This window comes from Nelumbo lutea, chromosome 2, assembly GCF_056320005.1.
Source record: "Nelumbo lutea isolate HS-2025 chromosome 2, American lotus-T2T, whole genome shotgun sequence".
Classification (NCBI taxonomy): Eukaryota; Viridiplantae; Streptophyta; class Magnoliopsida; order Proteales; family Nelumbonaceae; genus Nelumbo; species Nelumbo lutea.
This window is the reverse complement of record NC_142685.1, coordinates 22,264,606-22,285,545: the sequence shown is the minus strand read 5'-3', so window position 1 is coordinate 22,285,545 and position 20,940 is coordinate 22,264,606. Positions and strand designations below refer to the sequence as shown.

Sequence of the window (20,940 nt, the reverse complement as noted above, 5' to 3'; positions counted from 1 at the left end):
AACAAACGGACCCGTTATATTAATTGGTTTTCTTTAAGAAAATTCGATTTTTTCATTATGTACTTAAAATCCAAAACGCAATGTCGCCTTTTCCGAAAATTTTCTGTTTTTCGTGGTTAAACTTCTTATCGAGTACGAATGCCACAGTAGCTCCATTGTAAAATTTTGTTTAGGCTCCGTTTATTTGCAAAGCAATTCCATTTCCACTGGTACAAATACGGGAATTTGCACCTAAGTTGTTTACATTGGGACTTTCCATTTGTTTGCAATGCATGAAAATGTGAATGATGAAAATGCAAATTCTGCTTTCGGGTTTTATTTCAATTCATCTGTAATAAAACTTCGTAGCTTCCTCAAACATCTACAATGACAATAAGACAGACAAAATATACTATCGTAAATAATCTTCTCATTAAAACTGGTCCAAAAAAGAAAAACATAAGCCAGAGTTTTACCAGCAACACCAGGCTGGGTAAACTAGTACAAGTTATGAGGAGATGATTATTACAACCCAAAAGGATCGAAAACACAGTTAGGCAACACGAGTAATAGCCGCATGAATAGCATCTGCAAGATGTGGAACTGTCCTGGAGCTTAAACCCGCCATGCTAATCCTCCCATCCGATGTCATGTAGATGTGGTACTCTTTAGTCATGAAAGCAACTTGCTCTGTATTCAGCCCCGTGAAAGTAAACATTCCAATCTGCTTGACAATGTGACTCCAGTCACCTGGTGTACCTGCAAATAAAGAAATGGTACTTTCAGACACAACCTAACTGAAAAACCTTTCTGGATGCAAATAGTGCTGTGTTCTTGCAGAGTGGCATTCTAGAGTCCAGACAAGAACCATGTCCAAACTTCAGAATGGTGACAAACATCTTAGCGTTCATGTGAGGTGGGAACATAAACATCAAAACATGGCTATTATAACATGCAAGAAACATCGTCTTGTTATATTATTTTATCCCTTTAATGTTCCAGAACAACTTTTATCCCTTCCAGGAATGACCTCACAGAAAGGAAATACGGTTACTTCGCTGTCATAGATGGCTGGAAATGTAATAAGAAAGACTGTATAAATTCCATCTTTTTCAGTGGGCTCTAGTACGTATAATGGGTTGGGTGTTTCAATAATAAGGGCCAATCCAAAGGGGCAAATAGAAAATAGCAAGCTCATTTATTAAAAAAAAACGAAAATAGCAAGCTCAACACTAACATATACCAGTTACAGCACTGATGTCAATAAACACAAGTCCACGTTCAAAACTTACCACTTATACTGGTAACGTTAATAGATGGACCAACACCACAACAAAAAACAACTAACTGAGGAAACTGATCCCCAAAAGGGGGAAAGCTCAAATTAGCTTACCTCTAGCACGTAAAGCGTCAAAAAGTTTCTGACGCATGCTAATAATCCGATCGGCCATGGCTTTCAACTCAATGGTCCATTCAGTATACATATCCCTGCAGGCAAAAGATATTTAAGGCACAGTTTAAGGTTGGGGTCCAAAAAAAAAATTATATAACCAAACCCCAATAGAAAAAGGACCATTAACCAATGTTGGTCCTAGATATCCAAGACCTTGGGACTTGGGAGAGGTGAATTGGTGACCTCAACCATATATTTATGTACTTGCACTTCCCATAGTGAGGTAATGAATAAAATTGCATAAACCAAATTGCTGCTATTTGTAGAGAATATAGATTCCAGACTTCCTAATAAGAATACTAGCTTTTTTTCTTTAATTTCCTCTTTCTAAGAGATGGGGAAAAAAGAGGCAACTGGTATTATACAATAAAAAAGAAGATTATACCCAAGGGAATACACAAAGATGCAAAAGATATAAACAGGCAGCCAATCTCCCAAATGAAATTAACCAACCAAAGAACTGTCACCATATGAGGGAAAAACTCATGGCCTCAGATCTGGCAATAGTATTTACTCTAAGTATACTTCAGTTGGTCTAGCTCATAAAAATGTATCAAATTAGTCTAATCAAATTGCATCATTTAAGCTACCTGTCTTTAAAGATGGTGGCCACAATGGATGCACCATGAATGGGTGGATTAGAGTACATGGGCCTGATCACAAGTTTCAACTGGCTCTCCACCCTGGTTGCAACATCTGTTGTCCTGCAGACCTGTAAAATGAAAATTTTGCACAACAACGAAGTTACATGAGAGCCATTGAGCTAGAGCGCATACAGTGCAGGTTAAGAAACTTATTTTTTCTTTTCTAAAATTTTAAAATATAAATGGGTGCTTTCATGTTGGCTCTTTTAGTTTCTTACAATGCTTAGGGCACCAACACGCTCCCCATAGAGTCCCATGTTCTTTGCATAACTCTGAGCTGCAAAGCATTCACCACCATCTGCGACAAACATTCGAACGGATTGTGCATCTGTATCTAGGCTTCCACTTGCGAAACCCTATGTTGTCAATAAAATCCATTAGTTAAGTCCATTAACAATGGTACTTTTGTCTTTTCCAGTCACAACTTTCAAAACTTAACCACTATCCTTGTGCTATGTAAAAGCCTAGTTAATTTTGCATCTATAATTTCTTTGGCCTCAGAAAATCTCTGCTCTGTGTTGAGAACCTTGGAGCAAAGTCGATTGAGATGGGAGATTTGGAAAAAGATTATATGATGTACCAATTAAATAAAAAAAAGAAAGGAATATAAATGGTCACAAAGGACATTTTGTAAGGGTGGCTAGGATGGGATGTTATGGCATGGAATGTTGCATCTCAATATCTAAATTTGAATGTTTGCTGATCCAGAGTTAAGGACCAAGCCATCTCAGGCTAAGGCATTCAGATATTAGGCAAGATTTTTTGACAATGCCACAAACAGCATTATCCTATTGAGAACAATAGGAAATAAATTTGCACTGATGCAAAACCATGGCAGTATAAATGAAGTAAATTAAGACAAGAAACAGAATAAAGTAAAATCCAATACAAACTTAAACAAGCATTTGCATTTTTTTTACATTTGCACTCCCATGCATTTGTACTAGTGTAAATAAAATTGCACTGCAACCAAATTACCAAACACAGCCTTAGTGAAAGGATGCCGCTATTATTTGTGAGGAAATCAACGGAAAGGTACTTTCTTAATAGGCCGGATGCATGAGACTGAGCTGGGGTTATTATTGGTTGGATTTGTATGGTATTTTCTTTTGGATTAATATCGTGTTTGTTGGTTAATGTGGGCTAGGTGCAATAGTTAAAACTTAGTTTAGTTCTTGTGGACCTTTTGTCTTTATTGGGTGATGTGAAGAACAACGAGAGCAGCTATTGTGTGGGCAGTTTGGGAAGAGAGAAATAACAGGATTTTCCAAGGGCAAGAAAAAACATTGCTTATGGATCTCTTCAAGGATTTTTCTATAGATGACTTGCTTAGAGGCTGGAACATAGTAGCAGGCTCCTCCATCCCTCCTACTATTGTTAATGACGAGTGGACCCCACCCATACAGTTTTCTGTGAAACTGAACTTTGATGACAGTTCCACGGGAAACCTTGGTCCTTATGGGATTGGGGGTGTGTTTAGATATGGAAAGAAGAGTTTTGACCCTATTCTCTGGCTCTTTAGGGCTGAGTGGCTCACTAAGAGCAGAAGTAATAATGGCGCTCCTTCAGGGGCTCAGATTGGCTAAACAGTTGGGCCTCCAACCAAGGTTCAAAGTACCGACACATATTGGCCCGTATCGGCCGATACGTATCGTTACAGGACCCCTTTGATACGCCCCTATAGGGTGTATTGGGGGTCTGACTGGTTCAGGGTGTGGAGGAGACCTAACACCCCCCCCCCCCCCCGAACTTGTTTCAAAAAATAAATAAATAAAACATAAAAAAAGGGTATCGATTCGCCCGATATGCACTACCAGCGTATCGATATTTTGAACCTTGCTTCCAACCAGTGTTTTAAAAGTGAAGGGCACAAAAAAAGCAACGGGTTCCAAATGCGCCTGAGGTGCACACCTTTTTAAAAAAGGCGTACAAAATTAAAAAAACTAAAAAAATAGAAAAAAAAATGTAGAAATTCTAAGAAATCAGGAAAATATCAAAAGAAGAAGAAGAAGAAGAAGAAGAAGAAGAAGAGAGGATGGGCGGAACCCCTGTTTTCAGTGTAAAAAGTGAAGAAACAGTAACACAATGAAAAAAAAAAAGATTGGGAAGAGCCCCTGTTTTTCTGTGAAGAAGTAGTAGTACCTGATGATCGAACAACTGAAGGCCTGAAGAGTTGAAGACGCTGCAGTTGGTCGTTCGACTGAGAGATGGCCTCTGATAATCGAACTTCGAAGGTGGCCGTTCGACTGAGATAACTGAGACTGAGTTGAAGGCCTGAACTTGATGATCCAAGAAGAACCTGGGGGCTGAGGGCTCTGAACTTTGTCGTCGAGACTTCGACTGATACTGGGAGTCTGAGAACCTGAGAAGATTTTTGTGAAAGCAGAAAGCCTTGCATGGAAAGTTTTTGCTCTCTCGATTGGGTCGTGAATTCCTTCTTTAAAATTTTCCATACCATATCCCAATATTTTGGCACATAAAAGGAAATAAATATTATATATACGATTATAATCATCTATAAAAGTAAATTTAAAAACAAAAAAAAAAAACGAAGGGCAGCTTAAATAGGCGCTCACCTGGACCGCCTGGTGCCTGGCCTGAGGCGCATGCCTTAGGCGCAGAGGCGAGCACCTTCCTAAAGTCTGGCCGCCTTGACCCATGCGAGGCGCCTACTCTGGAATGTGCCTCAGTCACGCCTTTTAAAACACTGCTTCCAACAGTTAGAAGTGGAGGGGGATTCAAGATTGGTCATAGGCTGGATGCAAACAAGGAACTTGGGCGCTTGGCCCCTTAGACAGCATATAAGGGAAATAATGAATTTGACACGGGAGTTGGGATCACAATTTAACTGGGTTAGGAGAACAGCAAATGGATTGGCTGATGTTTTAGCAAAGCAAGGGGTTAATAGGGAGACTTTATTTTGGGCATGCTTATAATTTGATTATGTTATGAGGGGTCACCTTTTAGGAAGGTGGAAATTGTAATTTTATAATCTTAAACTTAATGAAAGTTACCGTTTCCTATCAAAAAAAGAGAAATTTTTTATTAAAGAATAAAGAAAAAACTGATTACAATGGGGATTTTCCCTCCTTTGGTACTCCTCATTCTGACTTCTCTTGTTTTGCTATAAATGCCACTAATAATAGGAAAAAAAGAACTACTGGATTTGGGCTTAGTCACAATTACCTGATAAGCACTATCAAAGAAGGGTAACAGCCCTTTTGATCTTATAAGCTGCCTGATATGCTCCCATTGTTCAGTTGTAGGATCAACACCAGTTGGGTTATGAGCACATGCATGAAGAAGCACTATTGCTCCTGATGGGGCAGAACCAAGGTCTTCAAGCAGGCCTGCAAGCAGTCAATAGTATAAGAAAACTCAAGCATACTACTATTCAAGGTAAAAAAACTGTAAAATATTTCATTTAATCATAATTTCAAAATAAAAAAATGAATTATTCATCACAAGAAATGGATAGTCCATGCTAAGGAACTGTCAAAGGTAATCAAGTACAGTCCCAAACATAAGACCAGAAATAACAGTGTAATAGTATAAAGTCCAACAAAGAGAAATCCAAACCTTGGAAGTTCAATCCACGTGTGGCTGGATCATAATAACGATAAGACTTCACAGACAGCCCTGCCATGGTGAACACTTTGGGGTGGTTTCCCCATGTTGGCTGTGGAATATATATTGTACGCTGCAAGCAAGGTAGGCAGTTAAATTAAAGTATTCCTTCAAATAATCATCTTACAAAAGGAAACAGAGTGAAAAGATTAAGCTCCTTACATTGTGATAATGTTTTGCCAGAAATTCAGCTCCAACCCTCAGCGAGCCAGTTCCAGACAAGCACTGGACAGTTGCTATCCTATTTTCTTGAATAGCAGGGCTGTTTTCAAAGCAAGCAAACTATTACATTTAGCAAGAACCACAAGCATAAAGTACACAGAAATGTAACATTCGCTATATGGGAAAACAACTAAGGTACACAAGTATACTCAAGAAAAAACTTTTTCTTGAAAAATTCTGAAGTATACATTTTTCCTTGTATGTCTTGCAACCACGAACCAGACATCTGGAATATTGTGGTTGGGGCCCACCTATTACTTACAGTTAGGGCGCACTGGCACCCATTTCAAATGTTACAATTTCCCATGTCTGGTATATGGTACATTTGTAAGGCATACAAGAGAACATTTATGTATGATTAAAATTGCTCCTTTTTATTATTCAAAGAAATAAGAGTTTTCTATGATCATCTAATACTTCATAGCCTCCCTTTTCTCCTTTTTACAAAAAGGCGCTTCTAGTTTTATCATTTTGAAGTTGTTCACTCCTTCAGTAAACCATAAGTTCAGTTTATCAAGACAATTGCCAAAAAAAAAGGCTTTAAATTAAAGAAAGGGAGATCTAACTTCATAAGAAAAAAGAAAAAAAAAAACCCTGAAATCTTCAATTCTGTTATGGTAAATTCTAAATGTGCATAAATGTTGGGGATTCAATTTGCTTTAATTGTGAGTATTGTGTCTCAATGATGTTGCAAATATGTTTGGCTCTGTTATGAAGGCTACAGTTTTATGTCAAAATTACAAAGGACAACCATTTTATTTTGAGAGAAAAGAATCTAGCTTTCTTGATTTAACTAGTACCTTCAATTCACTGAAGAAAACATATGAACAAATACAAATGACTGTAAAAGACACAATGCAAAGTTCCACGGACCATATTCAACAGAATATAGGATTCATGCCAAACCTCTTGATAAGTTTTAACTTTTAACTGACATCTATAAAATCAACTTAGGAGTGTAACATTTGTGGTTTGTACCTGTCAGTACCAAAAATGAGCTTAGCACTCAGTTTATTGAAATCTGCCATTCCGGTAATGGGAAGATACTCTTTCACACGAGACCTGAACATTATGCAAATCAGAACTTAGTAAGTAATACGTACAAACTAAGAATAGAACAAATAATAATTTAACAGCTTACTGGTCATTTATTATCAACTGCTCCGCTCGTCTTACCACATTCAGAACAAGAGGTTTTCCTTCCTGTTATGAAAAATCAATCCAGCAAACTTTTACACAAGAAACAAGTAAAGAAATGTGTGGTGAGCAAGTGCATTATGTGCCCATGCTTGCATATGAGTGCAATAACAGTTCAGAAATGTCAAATCAGAGAGACACACCTCTGTTCGATAAGCACCAACACCCAAATTCAACTTTACTGGGCTGGGATCCTTGTTATATGCAACCGTCACCTGTTTGGTTGAATTTACATCATAAATAATTAGCACTGATTAGAACAGTGGCGTCTTGGTTGTCAAAACAACAGTATAGAATATAATCAGAAATATAGCCTTCAATTTTGAAGCGAGTTACGGAGTTAGAAAAGAAACTTTGCAACTTTGCAACATCATATGCAAAGCAAGAAGACTTCTTTTTTTTTTCCTTTTCTTTTCTTCATTTGGGAGTGCAAGCATGTTACTGGTCAGTTGTAGTTGAATAGGGGTTCTGATGTTAAATATAACACGCTTGCACACCTGAGATAAGTGCAATCCATCCTGCACTTACAGTTGCAACATTTTGTATGAACAGGAGGACCTTTAACAGTAATCAAGAAAGGCAGCAAGGTCACTCATAAAATACTTTTAGATTATGTTCTTAAATTTTCCCACCTGAAAAGAATTTTATAACTTACCATCTGCAGCAATTTTTTTTAATTGTTATTTATGTGCCACGCAAAAGAAATAAAGTGGCAAAGAACCTCATGAGTACCTACAGTTTACTTCAGGCACACAATTAGAATATCCCTATCAATAACTATTGAATTTTTACATAATACCTATAGAAGAACAAGGGAATGCCATCTTCTATCTCTTTCCCTGAAATATTACCAAATCTTAGATATACATGACTAAGTCATTATTAATCTAGTGTGATATTCCATTAGAAACGGAACATATAATGCATAAAATGATCTTTTATGCATTCGTCCAACGCTACTAAGTTCTTTTGAACATCACCGATAGATTAGAAAGTGGAGAACTATAAACGCCACAGAAAGAGACTAATTTATGTAATTTCTAATTATTGATCTCGATCAACTTCAGCGTAGAACCGACCAAGGATGATCTGAGAATTAAACACGTTATAAATGATCCACGATAAGAATCAGTTGATCACCGTTACATTAATTCATCGAGGACCAGCTAATCTAATCAAACGCCAATTAGGACATCCAAAAACTCGGAAAAGACGAAGAAACCGTTTAAGAAAAAGACTAAAAATTTAAAGTAAAACAGCAACGAAGAAAATAATCGAATGAAAAGCATCCAAAAGAATTAAAAAGAAAAAACGGCGGATCGAAGAGACTACCCCCAAGATGGGATCCTCGGGAGCTTGAACAATGTTAGCGAACACGGAATCGCCAGAGAAGGCCGCGGTTGCAGAGGGATAAATGGCGGGATTAGAGTCTTGCGACTCCATGGAGGAAGCAGAGTGATCTCCGACACCGAGATGTCTGACCAGAGCACTTAACCTCCGATCAGTTGGTGAAGGTGAACCGTGGGCGCTGGATGGCAGGAACTGTGTGCGCATGTTAGCTATTATGCTTGTTTAAGATATAGAGTACGCTTATTGCAGAAGACTCGGGCATTTTATAATGCGGAACGTAAGATGACGTGGCGAATGACGAAAGGTGTTACGTGACGTGACTACGTAGATGGGACTGTTGTCTGCTACGCGTGCGCGGCGATACGGCAAGTTAATCAAGAAGGAAAATCATGGACCCCACAGTTGCTACGACACTGTCACAGTCGTAGCGCAGAGCTAAAACAGAAAATCATGGCCTTCAAATATACTGCAACGACTCATCTAAGGCTTTGATTTACTTGTTTCAGCGCAGGGCTACGACACTGTCGTACCAAATGTGAGTTACCATGTGCGAGCAGATAGCGTGTTAATCCGTCGAGAATTGAGACGTGTGCAAATTGAAAACAAAGACGTCCCATAGGACCCACACTACCTTGTCCAGCTGGTCCCAGCTAGTCCAACTTGACAAAGCATGACGATGGAGCGGAGGTCAAGGGCATATCAGCTCCCCACAGCATGTCCAATTATCATCGGGAATGTTTCTCATACACGGCGAGATGTGCAGTGCGACGTTGTGGGAGGTAATCTTATGGAGGCTGATTTGTCATCATGTCATCATGGATCGGGCCGGGCTTGGCTTATGCCCGAATGGAAGTGTAATGTGGGCTGGTCGTGGCTTGATTCTGGCCTATAAATTGTCTGAAATGATTAAATATATATAATATTTTGAAGGGTTCAATTATGATGCTAGAAAGATATGATATGAAAAAAAATTATAACCAATCATGTGGATTTTCGTCAAAATTGAAAGGGGTTTTGATTCATCAAATTCCTTGAGGTGTCATGTCTTTTAGCATCATAAATTTTTCCTATTTATATGGTGTAGTATAATTGTGTATACAATTTATTTTAGACATTATATGAAATATTTATTATTGGTGTCGTATTATAACATTTATATAAAATATAAAATATATCATAAAATAACATATATTTATAAATTATGTATAACGTATATATAAATATATGCAGGACAAGTTTGAAGTATTGGATCCGGTCCCAACTGTGAAATTTGTGGGCCTAATGCAGGCTAGTCTGAACACAAAACCTAACCCCAAGCATAGAATTTCTAGGCTAGGCCAGGCCATGCCCTATCAGAACCGGGCTGAAAGAATGACCCCTAATATCAGCCCCAATATCCAAATTTCCTTATCATCACATCAACAAAGAACTGAATTTTGCTCCTATTATAAAAGAGGAAAAATCCAATTCACAGTCCATGTCTATGTTAAAGCCATCTATAAAAATTTTTAGGAACAAGAAGGCGTGGCCTTGTCATCAGTGGATGAAACAAGTCCGGATTACCTTTCAACAAAATACATTCCAACACCCTACCAACATCATCTCTGACACCACTCATCTCTTACATGGTGGATTCCACTTTTATGGTGAATCCCAATTTTATAGTCAGATGTGCATGTGTTATCAAGTTGGTAGGGTGTTGGAACTTATTCTATTGGCAGGTTATCCCACCTCGAATGGGACTGTTTCCTCTTTTATAATAGGAACAAAAACTTTTTCCATCAACCAAGTTACCTAATGGAAACAAAAGCTAAGAAAGTTAATATGCTGTATTTCAAACACAGTCAAAGGGGTGACCATAAGAATTGTCAAGGGATTCTGATAATTCAAGAGTCCGGATTTCATACCCATGACAACTCTACTCACACCTATCCACATGAGATCGCAGCCATATATAGGGAACATCTCATGCTATTACATGTTATGCATGAGGAGATGTTCCCAATGCACAGAGGTAGTGTTTTATGAGTAGGTGTAGATAGAGTTCTTGTGAATAGGATATCTGGAGTCATAATTCAATACCCCACTCGACATTTAAAGATCAAGACCATTTGATAAGTATCCTGGTCTATCACGGTCTACCAGACTGTAAAATGAAAAATTTTAGGCTGGTAAAGACGGATAGCTCTATTTGAAACTTCCCAATTTTTGGCTGTCTTGGGCTTCTGCAAGCTTTAATTTCTAGGACACAGGTCTTTTTGTCTTCCCGTCTTTCAGTCTTTCACTACCAAAGGAAAAAATACCATTTTTTGGTTCAACAATCTTTGAAAACCCCGAAAGATCTTCCAAAGACTTATCAAACAGGCCCAGGAATGGAAGAAATAATAATTTAACAATTTACCGCCATTTACCATCAAACAGATCATCTCGTCTCACTAATAACACTTTAGAAATATCAAATCAGAGAGACACACCTTTGTTCAATAAGCACCAGTATGCAACAGTCACCGGTTTGGTTGAATTTATATCATGGGTTCGACTATGATACCATCCAATCAACCGATACCATAAGAGAGGTGTCCAATCAGGTAATCAGGTAGTGTTCATCAAAATTCATCGGAGTGTTTTGATTGGTCAAAGCTCTTCTGTTACCATGACCAAATATGTCATCTTTGGTCGTTTTTCAGACACGGGTGGGTCATACCCATACAATGCTATCTTATCCTTTCATGTTGATCCAAACCGAAAACAAGCATTAATTAAGAAGATTTCAAGTAGCTGTAGGCTGTGTCAGCCTTAATACAGTTTTCAGTAATAATTAAGCTCACCTATAATACCTGGTTTACGGATACTTAAGGTTTCAAGTATGCAGTAATCTAGCTGTGAACCCACTTACAGTAATAGTGAAACAAAAATGAACCTTGATTTACAAAAGAAAGCAGAGTAGTGAGTAACCACGAGGTAACATGACGAGTAAGCATCACTTAGAGCAGGGTTTTCATTTGATTAAGGCTCTGTGCTTTAGAGATTTAGGGATTGGTGGGCATAATTAAATAAATGAGGGGAATTGATGAATTCTCCCAACTATTAACTCGATGTAGTTGAAACTAAATTCAATTTTGTAATACATGAACAGATGAAGAGAAAATTCACTTTTGCGTTGAAACTTGAAAGGAACAGATTATAAGTTAAAAGGGCTGCAACATGATTGGCTTTGTTTTACTGATTTGGCAGTTGCTTTTGATTTGGAAAACAAAATCATACACATAGGCGAATAAGCCCCCAAATGGTTGGTTAAAGAATTTCAATGGAAGAAAAGAATTTGGTGACGAATCTGAGAAAATTAACAGCTCTTAAGCAAATAAAGAACAAGCACGACTGAAGATTCTAAGCCCGCCTAAGTACACCGAGTCACCGACTCAAAGCTGAAATGAGAGCAGAATGGTAAAACCAGAAGGAAATCTCTTCTCAGCTCACAAGAAACCCAATGGGGTTGGAATGGAAAGTGGTCATCCGTTGGAGCTGATGGGTAAGTAGTAAATCCCCATAGAAACTGGAAAGCCTCACTCCAGTTTTATTCTGTCCATGTCATTGATTGTTTCTTCAAGCTGCATTTTAATCATGAAAGACAACGCAGCATAATAGTATCTCAAAGAAAGTTTCCCGAGGAGAGTAATAACAACGAACAAAAAAGCAATAACAGAAGCATACCTTAACAATCTGACGCATGAAGTAATCACCATACTGCTTTGCTGATTTGGACTCGATAACATGTATCACGTCCTGCATTGATAGAAATCATGAAAAAGACAAGCCTCACTCAAAATGGATTAATTTAATTACTTAATGTGCTAGTCCAATGAAATCAAGTAAATCATGCATGGACAGATCAAAATTTTGCACTTCCAATGTTTCTTTGCCTGGGACAATTTTGTCAACTAAATACAGGCTTCCCACTTTTGATCAAGGTTTTTCCTTTATCAGTTTATCTTGTAGTCAGGATAACAGGAAGGAAACAAGTAATTACATGAACTGAACAGCAAAATTGAATTTTTGTGACTAAGCATACATACATTGTTAATGTAGAAGTCCACATCAACATTACAAATTATCCTTCCATCACTGTCAACAGTGTGCGTCTTGTGCTTGTAAGTCATTAATATTGTCCTACAGTTCCAGGAAAACCTCAAAATGCGACTCAGATCATGGCAACAGTCAAAATAACAAAACAAGAGTTAAAAGCAGTATTTTCTTCCACATCATTCGATACCAACCTCAGAGTGGATTCATCTACTTCCAAATAAGTCGCAAGCTTCCCAATTGAGATGGTAGAGTGCAACTTCAAAAAGGACCGCAGACCTGATAATAGTTGTTGTTGCTTCACTTCATAAAGGAACAGCTTTAATTGAAGTCTATAAGTATCCTGCAATACAGAAGAATACCATCTATAGCAGATACCAAAATATTGAAAATATCCTATTAGATACAATAGATTAAGCATAGACAAGATCCAGAGAAAAGAAATGGATACAACAGATTATATCTCAATGCTCAAGACTAAACCTTTACCTATTAGCCTATCCAAACACAGGTGATGAAATTATTAGGTTAAATAACAAGGTAACTAACCACCAAGAAAAGAACTAAGCTGAACTTGTATTATTTATGTTTATAGTAAATGCTGAGAAGGAAAATTCCCATAGTTATTTCATTGAAGGCAAAAGTAACAAATCATGTTGAATACTTCAACTTTTAGTGTAAACTCTGTATCCTATACCTTGTCCACTCATGACCTTGATGTATCTGAGTAAATAAACCTTAACTAGCCCGTAAGTGGAGCAACTTTTAGTGTAAACTCTGTATCCTATACCTTGTCCACTCACGTCCTTGCTGTATCTGAGTAAATAATCCTTAACTAGCTCGTAAGTGGAGCAACTTCATAAACTAAAAATCAATGAATAGGCTAAAATCTCGAGTCCCTTGGGAAAAAAAATGTCATTTTATTTTTATGAGATTAAAACTGTTGGAACCACATTGATTAAAATAATAGTGGGAACCACACACAACCACTCCTGGATGGAAGCTAAATAAAAGAAATGTTAACAATCATGGATCACTTATCACCTACATGAAAAAGAGACATTGCAGAAACAAGTCCACTAGTACATTAGAAGCAACGAAAATATCTAAATCTCCTTAAATCTCTAGATTCAAGAGCATTTTAACCATTTGTTCAATTTAAAATTAGGGTCAATATTTACAAATTTCTATGCACTTTCAGGAGATTGTTTCAAGTCAAATATTTAGTAGCAAAAATAGCTAGTTTTATGGCCTATATGATAAGATTTAAGAAGACCATCTACAGCACCAGTAAGAATGAGTGATCAGTTGCAAGTTGAAGAATCTAGAAAAAATAGAGGATTGCCAAAAAAGGACATTGGTCAAAGTAACAAAAATGATTTTAGAGCCCATAATTAGCAATTGATGTGATACTAAATAGTAAATAGAGCGGAATGGAAGAACCAAATTAATGCAGCTAACCCCATATAGTTGGGACGAAGCTTTTTTTAGCTGAGTTGAATTTTCTTAGTATTAAGATTCAGCTCAACACAAGTCAACTTGATCCAGCCTTAAGCCTAACTGTCTGGTGTCAGCTAGTCAGCTACAGAAATCCTGTCCCTACATTGTGCTCTACCAGAGCCACATTTTATATTAAACATTAAGTCCTTAGATCATTTTTTACCACTCCAGCCCTTCTGGTTGCACCAAGTCACTTCTTACGGGTGCAACCATCTGACCCAGGCAGCACACATCTTTTGAAAATATTTCTTGATTCACCAGCACTGTCCAAGCATTTGACTCCAAGATTATAATAAGGCACTTGTGATTTTTGTTACCTGGGTGGGTACTTAGTCACCTAGACAGAGACTGACAGATGCCTTTTTGCTATAAGTCAAGATGTACAAGGCTTCAAGCCAGGTGCCCAACCAAGAGAGCCTTGGTGACAGCTTGACGACTATGCATGAAATTAAAACTGTGATTTTACGTAACAACAACAAAGAAGTAGGTAACTGTCAATAAATAATAAAATCAGTGGGCTCCTACAGTCCCAAGTGTTTTTAAGCTAGTATAGAAGGTAGTACCTGATTATAATTTACAAGAGGTTCCTCAAAAATAGGAGCAGATGGGGTTATGAACTTTGGACATGCATATGAGAAAAGTTCATCATAGAGAGCATATGCCTCATCATCATACCTCTGCATTCTCAGCATTTTCTCATCATACTTCTCCCTTAATTGATTGTTTACATTTTCCTCAACAAGCTTCACTTGGGGGCAGAGAGAAAGACAGATTGCTAGCAAGGCATACATCTGCTCATTCTTCTTCAATATCTGCTCATACTGAGGAGATTTCTGATGATATTGCTTGGTCTTATAAATATACAGGAGAATCTTGTTGAAATCACGAATTGCCTCCACGTACCTGTGAAATACTAACAAATAAGTTGGTGCCAGATCAACAAGACAAGAATAACAATGACAAATATTCAATGGATACAAGGATTCTTGAAAGACTTGAGATAGAGTATTTGAAATACAAGGCACCTCCCTAGTAACCAAAACAAAACATCCCTTCCTTTCTGATAATTAACAAATATAGAGAGAGAGAAGAAGAAGTAAAAGATAGCAGATTGTGGGGTTGGTTTCATTCATGCACATCAGGGTCAAAAGGGAGTGTTTTTTGTGCTCCTTGCCCAAGTGGAAAGGTTCTTGTGGTTATTTTCATTAATGCACACAAAAAACTTTTTTTTGCCTCCTCTTTTTTCTTTTTCTATATATTAGAGCTGAAGGCCAAAAGGAATACCATGTTGACTGGAAGTAGAAAATCTCAATCTATGGGGATGGGATGGGTGGGGGTGGGGCAATTTTTATTGTTGGTTCAATATTCATAAGAGCATTTTTCTGATCCTTAGTGCGGTAGTGCCATGGTAAAATCTCAGGTCGACAAGCATGAGTATGCAGGAATGAATACAAGAGCAGCCATTTCGTGCAAAAGAACACTTGAGGTTAGTTCTGTATCCCCTCTTCGTGCACATGCGCAAGGGCCTTCTAGCACCCAAGGCACAAGGCAACACTCACGCCTGGATGAAGCAAGGTACAAATTTTTTAAAGAAAAATAATAAATAAATAAAAACATCAATACATAAAAGCTATGGAAACCTCAATTTTGAAAGAAACAAAATGTTTTGAAAAGCTTATTAGGCCATAGATAAAAAAAAGCTTATTAGAAAGTGATAGTGAAAGCAAATAAATGTAGATTGTACCTAAGTGCTTCAAGCTCTCAACAATTCAAGCATGTGTAATTTCAAGCATGTTTGCCTATCTCCTAGTTGCATCACTTAGTGTGATGTTAGACATCTTGCATTCCTAATCAAAGGAGGACGGATCATTTACATTGATATCTCTTTAAGGTCCCATGACACAAGTCCAAAGTCTAAACAAGCCCATGTAGGGAGTTCGGAGGCATTGGCACCAACCTGAATTTTTTGCTCATATATACAAATTGGATCAGCTTTATGATTTTGGTTGCAATTCATTCTACTTTAGGGTTGGGGACTAGATATCAGATGTATTGTTAATTTTTCCTTAGTAAACATTTCACTAAGACCCTATTCACAGCAACTAGGGTCCAAAGGTCTTTGTTTTATGTTTTTTTAAGAGTTAATAGACCAGTTTTAGTGCATAGGTATCAATAAAAGATAATCTAGAAGTTATTAGACCATTATAAAGGTTTAAAACACATATGAATGTATAAAAGAGAAACCAAATGGTCAAACTTATAAAAAGACATATGCGTGGGCCAAGGTGCAAGGCACACTAGGCAAGCACCTTTTGAAAGGGGTGGTTGCTGTGTTGAAACAAGGGCACCTCACATGTGCACCTAGTCACACCCTTTGAAACATTGCCAAGACCCCAAATAGCTGGGACCAGCATTTTTAATGCCATTGCTTATTGTTGGCATCTTCAATTAAATATATGCTCCCACACCAAGACCATTAATCTTCTTACTGCCAGCTCTTGCTGCAAGAACTCCATCTCATCATCACTTCAACATCACTTAATTTTCAGAAAATATATACTTTCTTGCTTGATCCTGTTTACGATAAGAAATCGTTTCCCATTGCACTAACTATTTCTATAGACAACTATAATTGGCTTCTTTCTAATTCTTAATGTAATGTAAAGGAGATTCATAGTAGTTAACCACCATTTCATCAATCATTTTCTTCTTTTATGTAGTAAGCCATAAAGCAACATAATTGAGGTTCAAAGTGAGAATACTTGGACAGTTCTCATGTTATTGACTCTTTAGATTCTTTGTTATGAGAAACCACCATAACAAAGAGAACAAATGCATTTTGCTTTAGGATATCATAACAAAAGGAGGAACTAGGGCAGTTTTCATGTTATTGAGTTTTTAGATTAACAGCATAACAATCAGGTATTTACACCATAACAAAGTGTTAAAACTTGGATAGTTATCATGTTATTGAATCTTTAGAGTCACATTTGGATAATCGTTTGACTAAAATAAGAATGCAAAAAAAAGGAAGGGACACTGGAAGTATGCCAGTACCCATGTAGCCAACCCAACTAAAGAACAAGAAATGCATAAAGAAAGCATGCCTGAGAAGGCAACTTACCTTCTCAACATAAGGTTTGCAAACCCATAGTGATATATGGTAATAATGTGGCTTCCAATAACACTGGTATAAACACCTGATTGACTGATGTCAATGGGAAGCAAACACTTCAAACCAGTATGATAATCACCGAGAAGACAATGAACTCGCAGCAATCCCACCATGCTGAAATAACCAAGCACCTTCAAAACATTACTCCCACCACTGTAATCATACCCATCAGTTGCAGTGAACTGCTCTAGACCCTCTTTCTCTTGCTCCAAGATCTGGATGATCATGGACTTTTCCACAAGTGCTTGCAGGTAATTGAGCACACCAAACACATTCCATGCCTGTAACAAACAGCCAATTATTAAAGTCCCTATAACAGTTGATATTTCAGAAATGGATCCTATTTGTTAATGTAACTGGAGGAGTAGAAAATATTAAGCATATAAAGTAGACTTTCAAGCATCCACTCATGGACATTTGCAGAAACTGAGCTGCACATGCCACAAAGATGAGCCACGATAAGAAGATGCTGGGATCTCCAATATAACCACAAAAGCAGCATAAACAATCCAAAAGAAAACCACCAAGAGATTAAAATCACCATGGTCATACATAAACAGGTCAAGAAGTATATTCCTTTTTCTCTTTTTTTTTTGCTGAGAAAAATAAATATTCCTATGGGTGTTCAGCTTGGAAAGGAATTGAAAAGGCCTACAACTAGTTTGCAAAAGGTGTGAAGCTGAAAATAGGAAATGGGGAGAGGGTCAAATTTTGGAAGGATGTTTGGAGTTTGGTGGGGATAGGTCCTTGTCCAAGAGCTTCCCTGCTTTGTCTGAAGTGACAGTGGACAAAGAAGTCAAGGTTGCTGAAAGCTTGCAAATTCAAGATGGTAACTTGGTCTGAACCCCACAGTTCGGGAGGAACCTAAACGATTGGGAAGTGGATGAATGGATGGAACTACTTCGGTTGTTATATAGTACACAGGTGAAGTTTGCCAGGTCTGACAGAAGAATCTGAAAGTGGGAGAAGGCTGGAAGATTCACAGTTAAACCCTTTTATAAGAGGTAGCAAGAATGCTTTGGAGCTGTATCCCGTTTGCAATTTGTTGGAATATTTGGGGAGAGAAATAGAAGAGTTTTTGAAGAAATATACTGGAATTTGGACAAGATTGTGACAGCTGTTAGCAACTTGGTTGCAGATTGAGTTCTTGCTACGGAGGATTTGGGGGATAATTTGGGATTCCATCTTTTTAACTTGGATAGCTATTTGTAGTTCTGTAATTCAGCTCCCTAGCAGATTTCTTTTATTTTTGCTTCCATATGATTTGCAGGTAATGCCTCATCACCTGTTGGATGTTATCACTCCTTTTTCTTTTAATGAATTTTTATTTTATCTTAAAAAATCCTTTTATAAGGCCTCGGTCAATGCAGAAGGACATTCAGTCCCAGCTCATATCATCTAGTGTAAAAAATGAGCCTTCAAAAATATCTTTCTTTGTTTGGACAGCTTATCTCAATAGAATACTTACAAGGGACAACCTTACCCAAAAAGGTGCTATACTGGATTCAGCTAGTTGTGTTCTATGTGGACGGCTGGAAACAGTGGATCACCTTTTACTGCACTGCAGCTTCTCCTTTGGGATTTGGAGCAAAATTTCAAATTTGTTTGAAGTACAAAGTTGCTGCCCGGGATCAGTAGAGGACTTTGTAAAGGGTTGTAGGGTGGAAGGGCTGAGTGAAAGAGGAAAAATAATCTGGAATATAACCCCAGCAGTGGTTTTCTGGTGCCATTGGCAAGAAAGAAATGCACGAGTCTTCAAGAGCAACATAAGTTCTCCTGATTCCATTTTTCAGAAATTTGTGGGAAAGATGTTCTCTTGGTTTGCTGGTCACAGGTTGCTTAAGGGTGTAGGTTTTGAATCCGTTTTTATACAGGATAATCTTTTTGTAAAGTAGGGTGGGGATCAAGGTTAGAGGGAACACCGGAACAGTTTTTCTTGTTTCCTGAGCACATCATCTTGCTGTACATTTTTTTGTTCATACTAATACAATGATACTTTACCTTTACTCAAAAAATAAATAAATAAATAAGTAATCCTTCTAATTACAAAAAATCTTCAAAAGAATTGCAAAAAAAAATCCCAAACTAAAATTCATCTACAACTGACCCACCAAACCCAATGCAATTTCATAAATAATATTTCCACACTAAAGGAAATAACAAACCGTAAAGAATTATCAAAATTATCAGCAATGCAGCCAACAATGAGAGGAAATTTACGGAAACACTCTCAATCCTATATATATATATATATATATAACAATTTTTTTTCTATTCTAAGTTAGTCCAATTAAGTAAGACTAGCACCTGATCGTACTGTCTGAGAAGAGCAATCTCCTGCTCGGTCTTGCTCTTCATCTTTGCCCGGTACTGACAAAACGACTGGAACTGATAAACGAACTCATCAATCATATCCCACAGCCATTGATTCGGCAACTGCATATTCACCACGCCATGTAACACCACCTGAAACAAGCTACAGTAATTGTCCCACGAATCAATCCTCTGCTTCGGCGTCGGTGTCAATCTCGCGTAGAGATGCCGAAACCACATCTCCTGATACAGCAAACAGAAGACATGGTCGTTATCTACGTACGGTGCCACTGCATCGACAGATGGCCAGGGACTGTCCTTGAACATCCGGTCGCTGAGCTTCTGGAATGAACCCTCGTGCATCTGATGAATCTCGTAGACGTTCTTCTCTCTAATGTGCCTGTACAGGTGAATAACGAAGGTCTTAACAGAGTCGGGGACGAAGTTCGGGTCGTAGGCTAGGTCCTGATGCAGCCTGTGACCTCCGCCCATGTCTTCGTACCCATCTCCGTCATCGTAATCGTAGGAGTTCACCATGACTGTTCCTCTAGTTTTGAGCTTTTGGGTTCTGCACAGTGTCCGAACCGGAGGAGAATATCAGGGCTTTTGTCCAGAAACTAAAATATCCGGTGAGGATGAGAGTTTTTCTTTACCGGTTTGCCCTAAAACAGAAGCGCGGCAATTTCACCAACTAGGATGGTAGGCCCCACCAGCATCAAGAAAGGCTTAGTGCCATATGATTGTCAACCATCTGAAGAGGAGAGGATAGATCGTGCGGTTAGGAATCATCTGCTAAGATGGGAGTATACTGGAGAACTGGATCGTCATGAACACGAGCTATCACTTTTGCAGGCATAATTTTCTCAGCATAGAATCCAGCCGCACATTTAGAGCATCTTCAATTTAACGTAGATATGCGAGAGATATTCCTACTGGTGCCCGTGCGACGCAAGGGTTTTGTCGTATGTAATCGTATAGACTTGTTCAGACTTCAGAGGCCAAGGTAAGCCCATTAAAAAATGACTATATAAAATTATATACATAAATTCTATCAAATTCAAGTCCAATTAACCCAATTCAATAGGAGCCCAGCCTAACTCGAGTTGTGCTGGAATCCATTAAGATTGGGTTAAGCCCATAACCTCTAGTCGATTAGAATTTAATGGGCTTACCTCAATTCTAGGAAGCTTGGATAATTGGACTTGAATTTAACCTCAACTTGAATTTAATGGGCCAGCCCAAGTTAAGCCCATAATGGGTTTAGGCTTGGGCCAACTCGAGTTGGGTTTAGACTTCGATAGGTTGGATTAAGCCCATATTAAGATTGGATTATTAATTTGGATATAACCTCAAGTTGGCCCAAGCCTAAACCCGAGGGTTGCACCTTTAGGATTGGGCCT

General features: G+C 38.0%; 2 protein-coding genes across 2 annotated transcripts; both read right to left on the bottom strand.

The window, feature by feature from the left end:
• Positions 1 to 389: 389 nt before the first annotated feature.
• On the bottom strand, positions 390 to 9,406 carry LOC148869130 (aspartate aminotransferase, cytoplasmic). The gene is made up of 11 exons (XM_088974104.1): positions 8,455 to 9,406; positions 7,266 to 7,337; positions 7,067 to 7,128; positions 6,904 to 6,987; positions 5,866 to 5,965; positions 5,656 to 5,776; positions 5,263 to 5,426; positions 2,295 to 2,432; positions 2,023 to 2,144; positions 1,373 to 1,467; positions 390 to 738 (listed from the first exon to the last, which is right to left on the bottom strand). Exons 1-11 carry the CDS (start codon positions 8,674 to 8,676, stop codon positions 533 to 535), a joined length of 1,386 nt encoding a protein of 461 aa, XP_088830230.1. The 5' UTR covers positions 8,677 to 9,406; the 3' UTR covers positions 390 to 532.
• A 2,203-nt stretch (positions 9,407 to 11,609) lies between these two features.
• LOC148869129 (uncharacterized) lies at positions 11,610 to 20,242 on the bottom strand. Its single transcript, XM_088967554.1, has 7 exons — positions 19,535 to 20,242; positions 17,177 to 17,508; positions 14,616 to 14,955; positions 12,747 to 12,895; positions 12,546 to 12,639; positions 12,184 to 12,255; positions 11,610 to 12,080 (listed from the first exon to the last, which is right to left on the bottom strand). Exons 1-7 carry the CDS (start codon positions 20,075 to 20,077, stop codon positions 12,036 to 12,038), a joined length of 1,575 nt encoding a protein of 524 aa, XP_088823680.1. The 5' UTR covers positions 20,078 to 20,242; the 3' UTR covers positions 11,610 to 12,035.
• Positions 20,243 to 20,940: the final 698 nt, after the last annotated feature.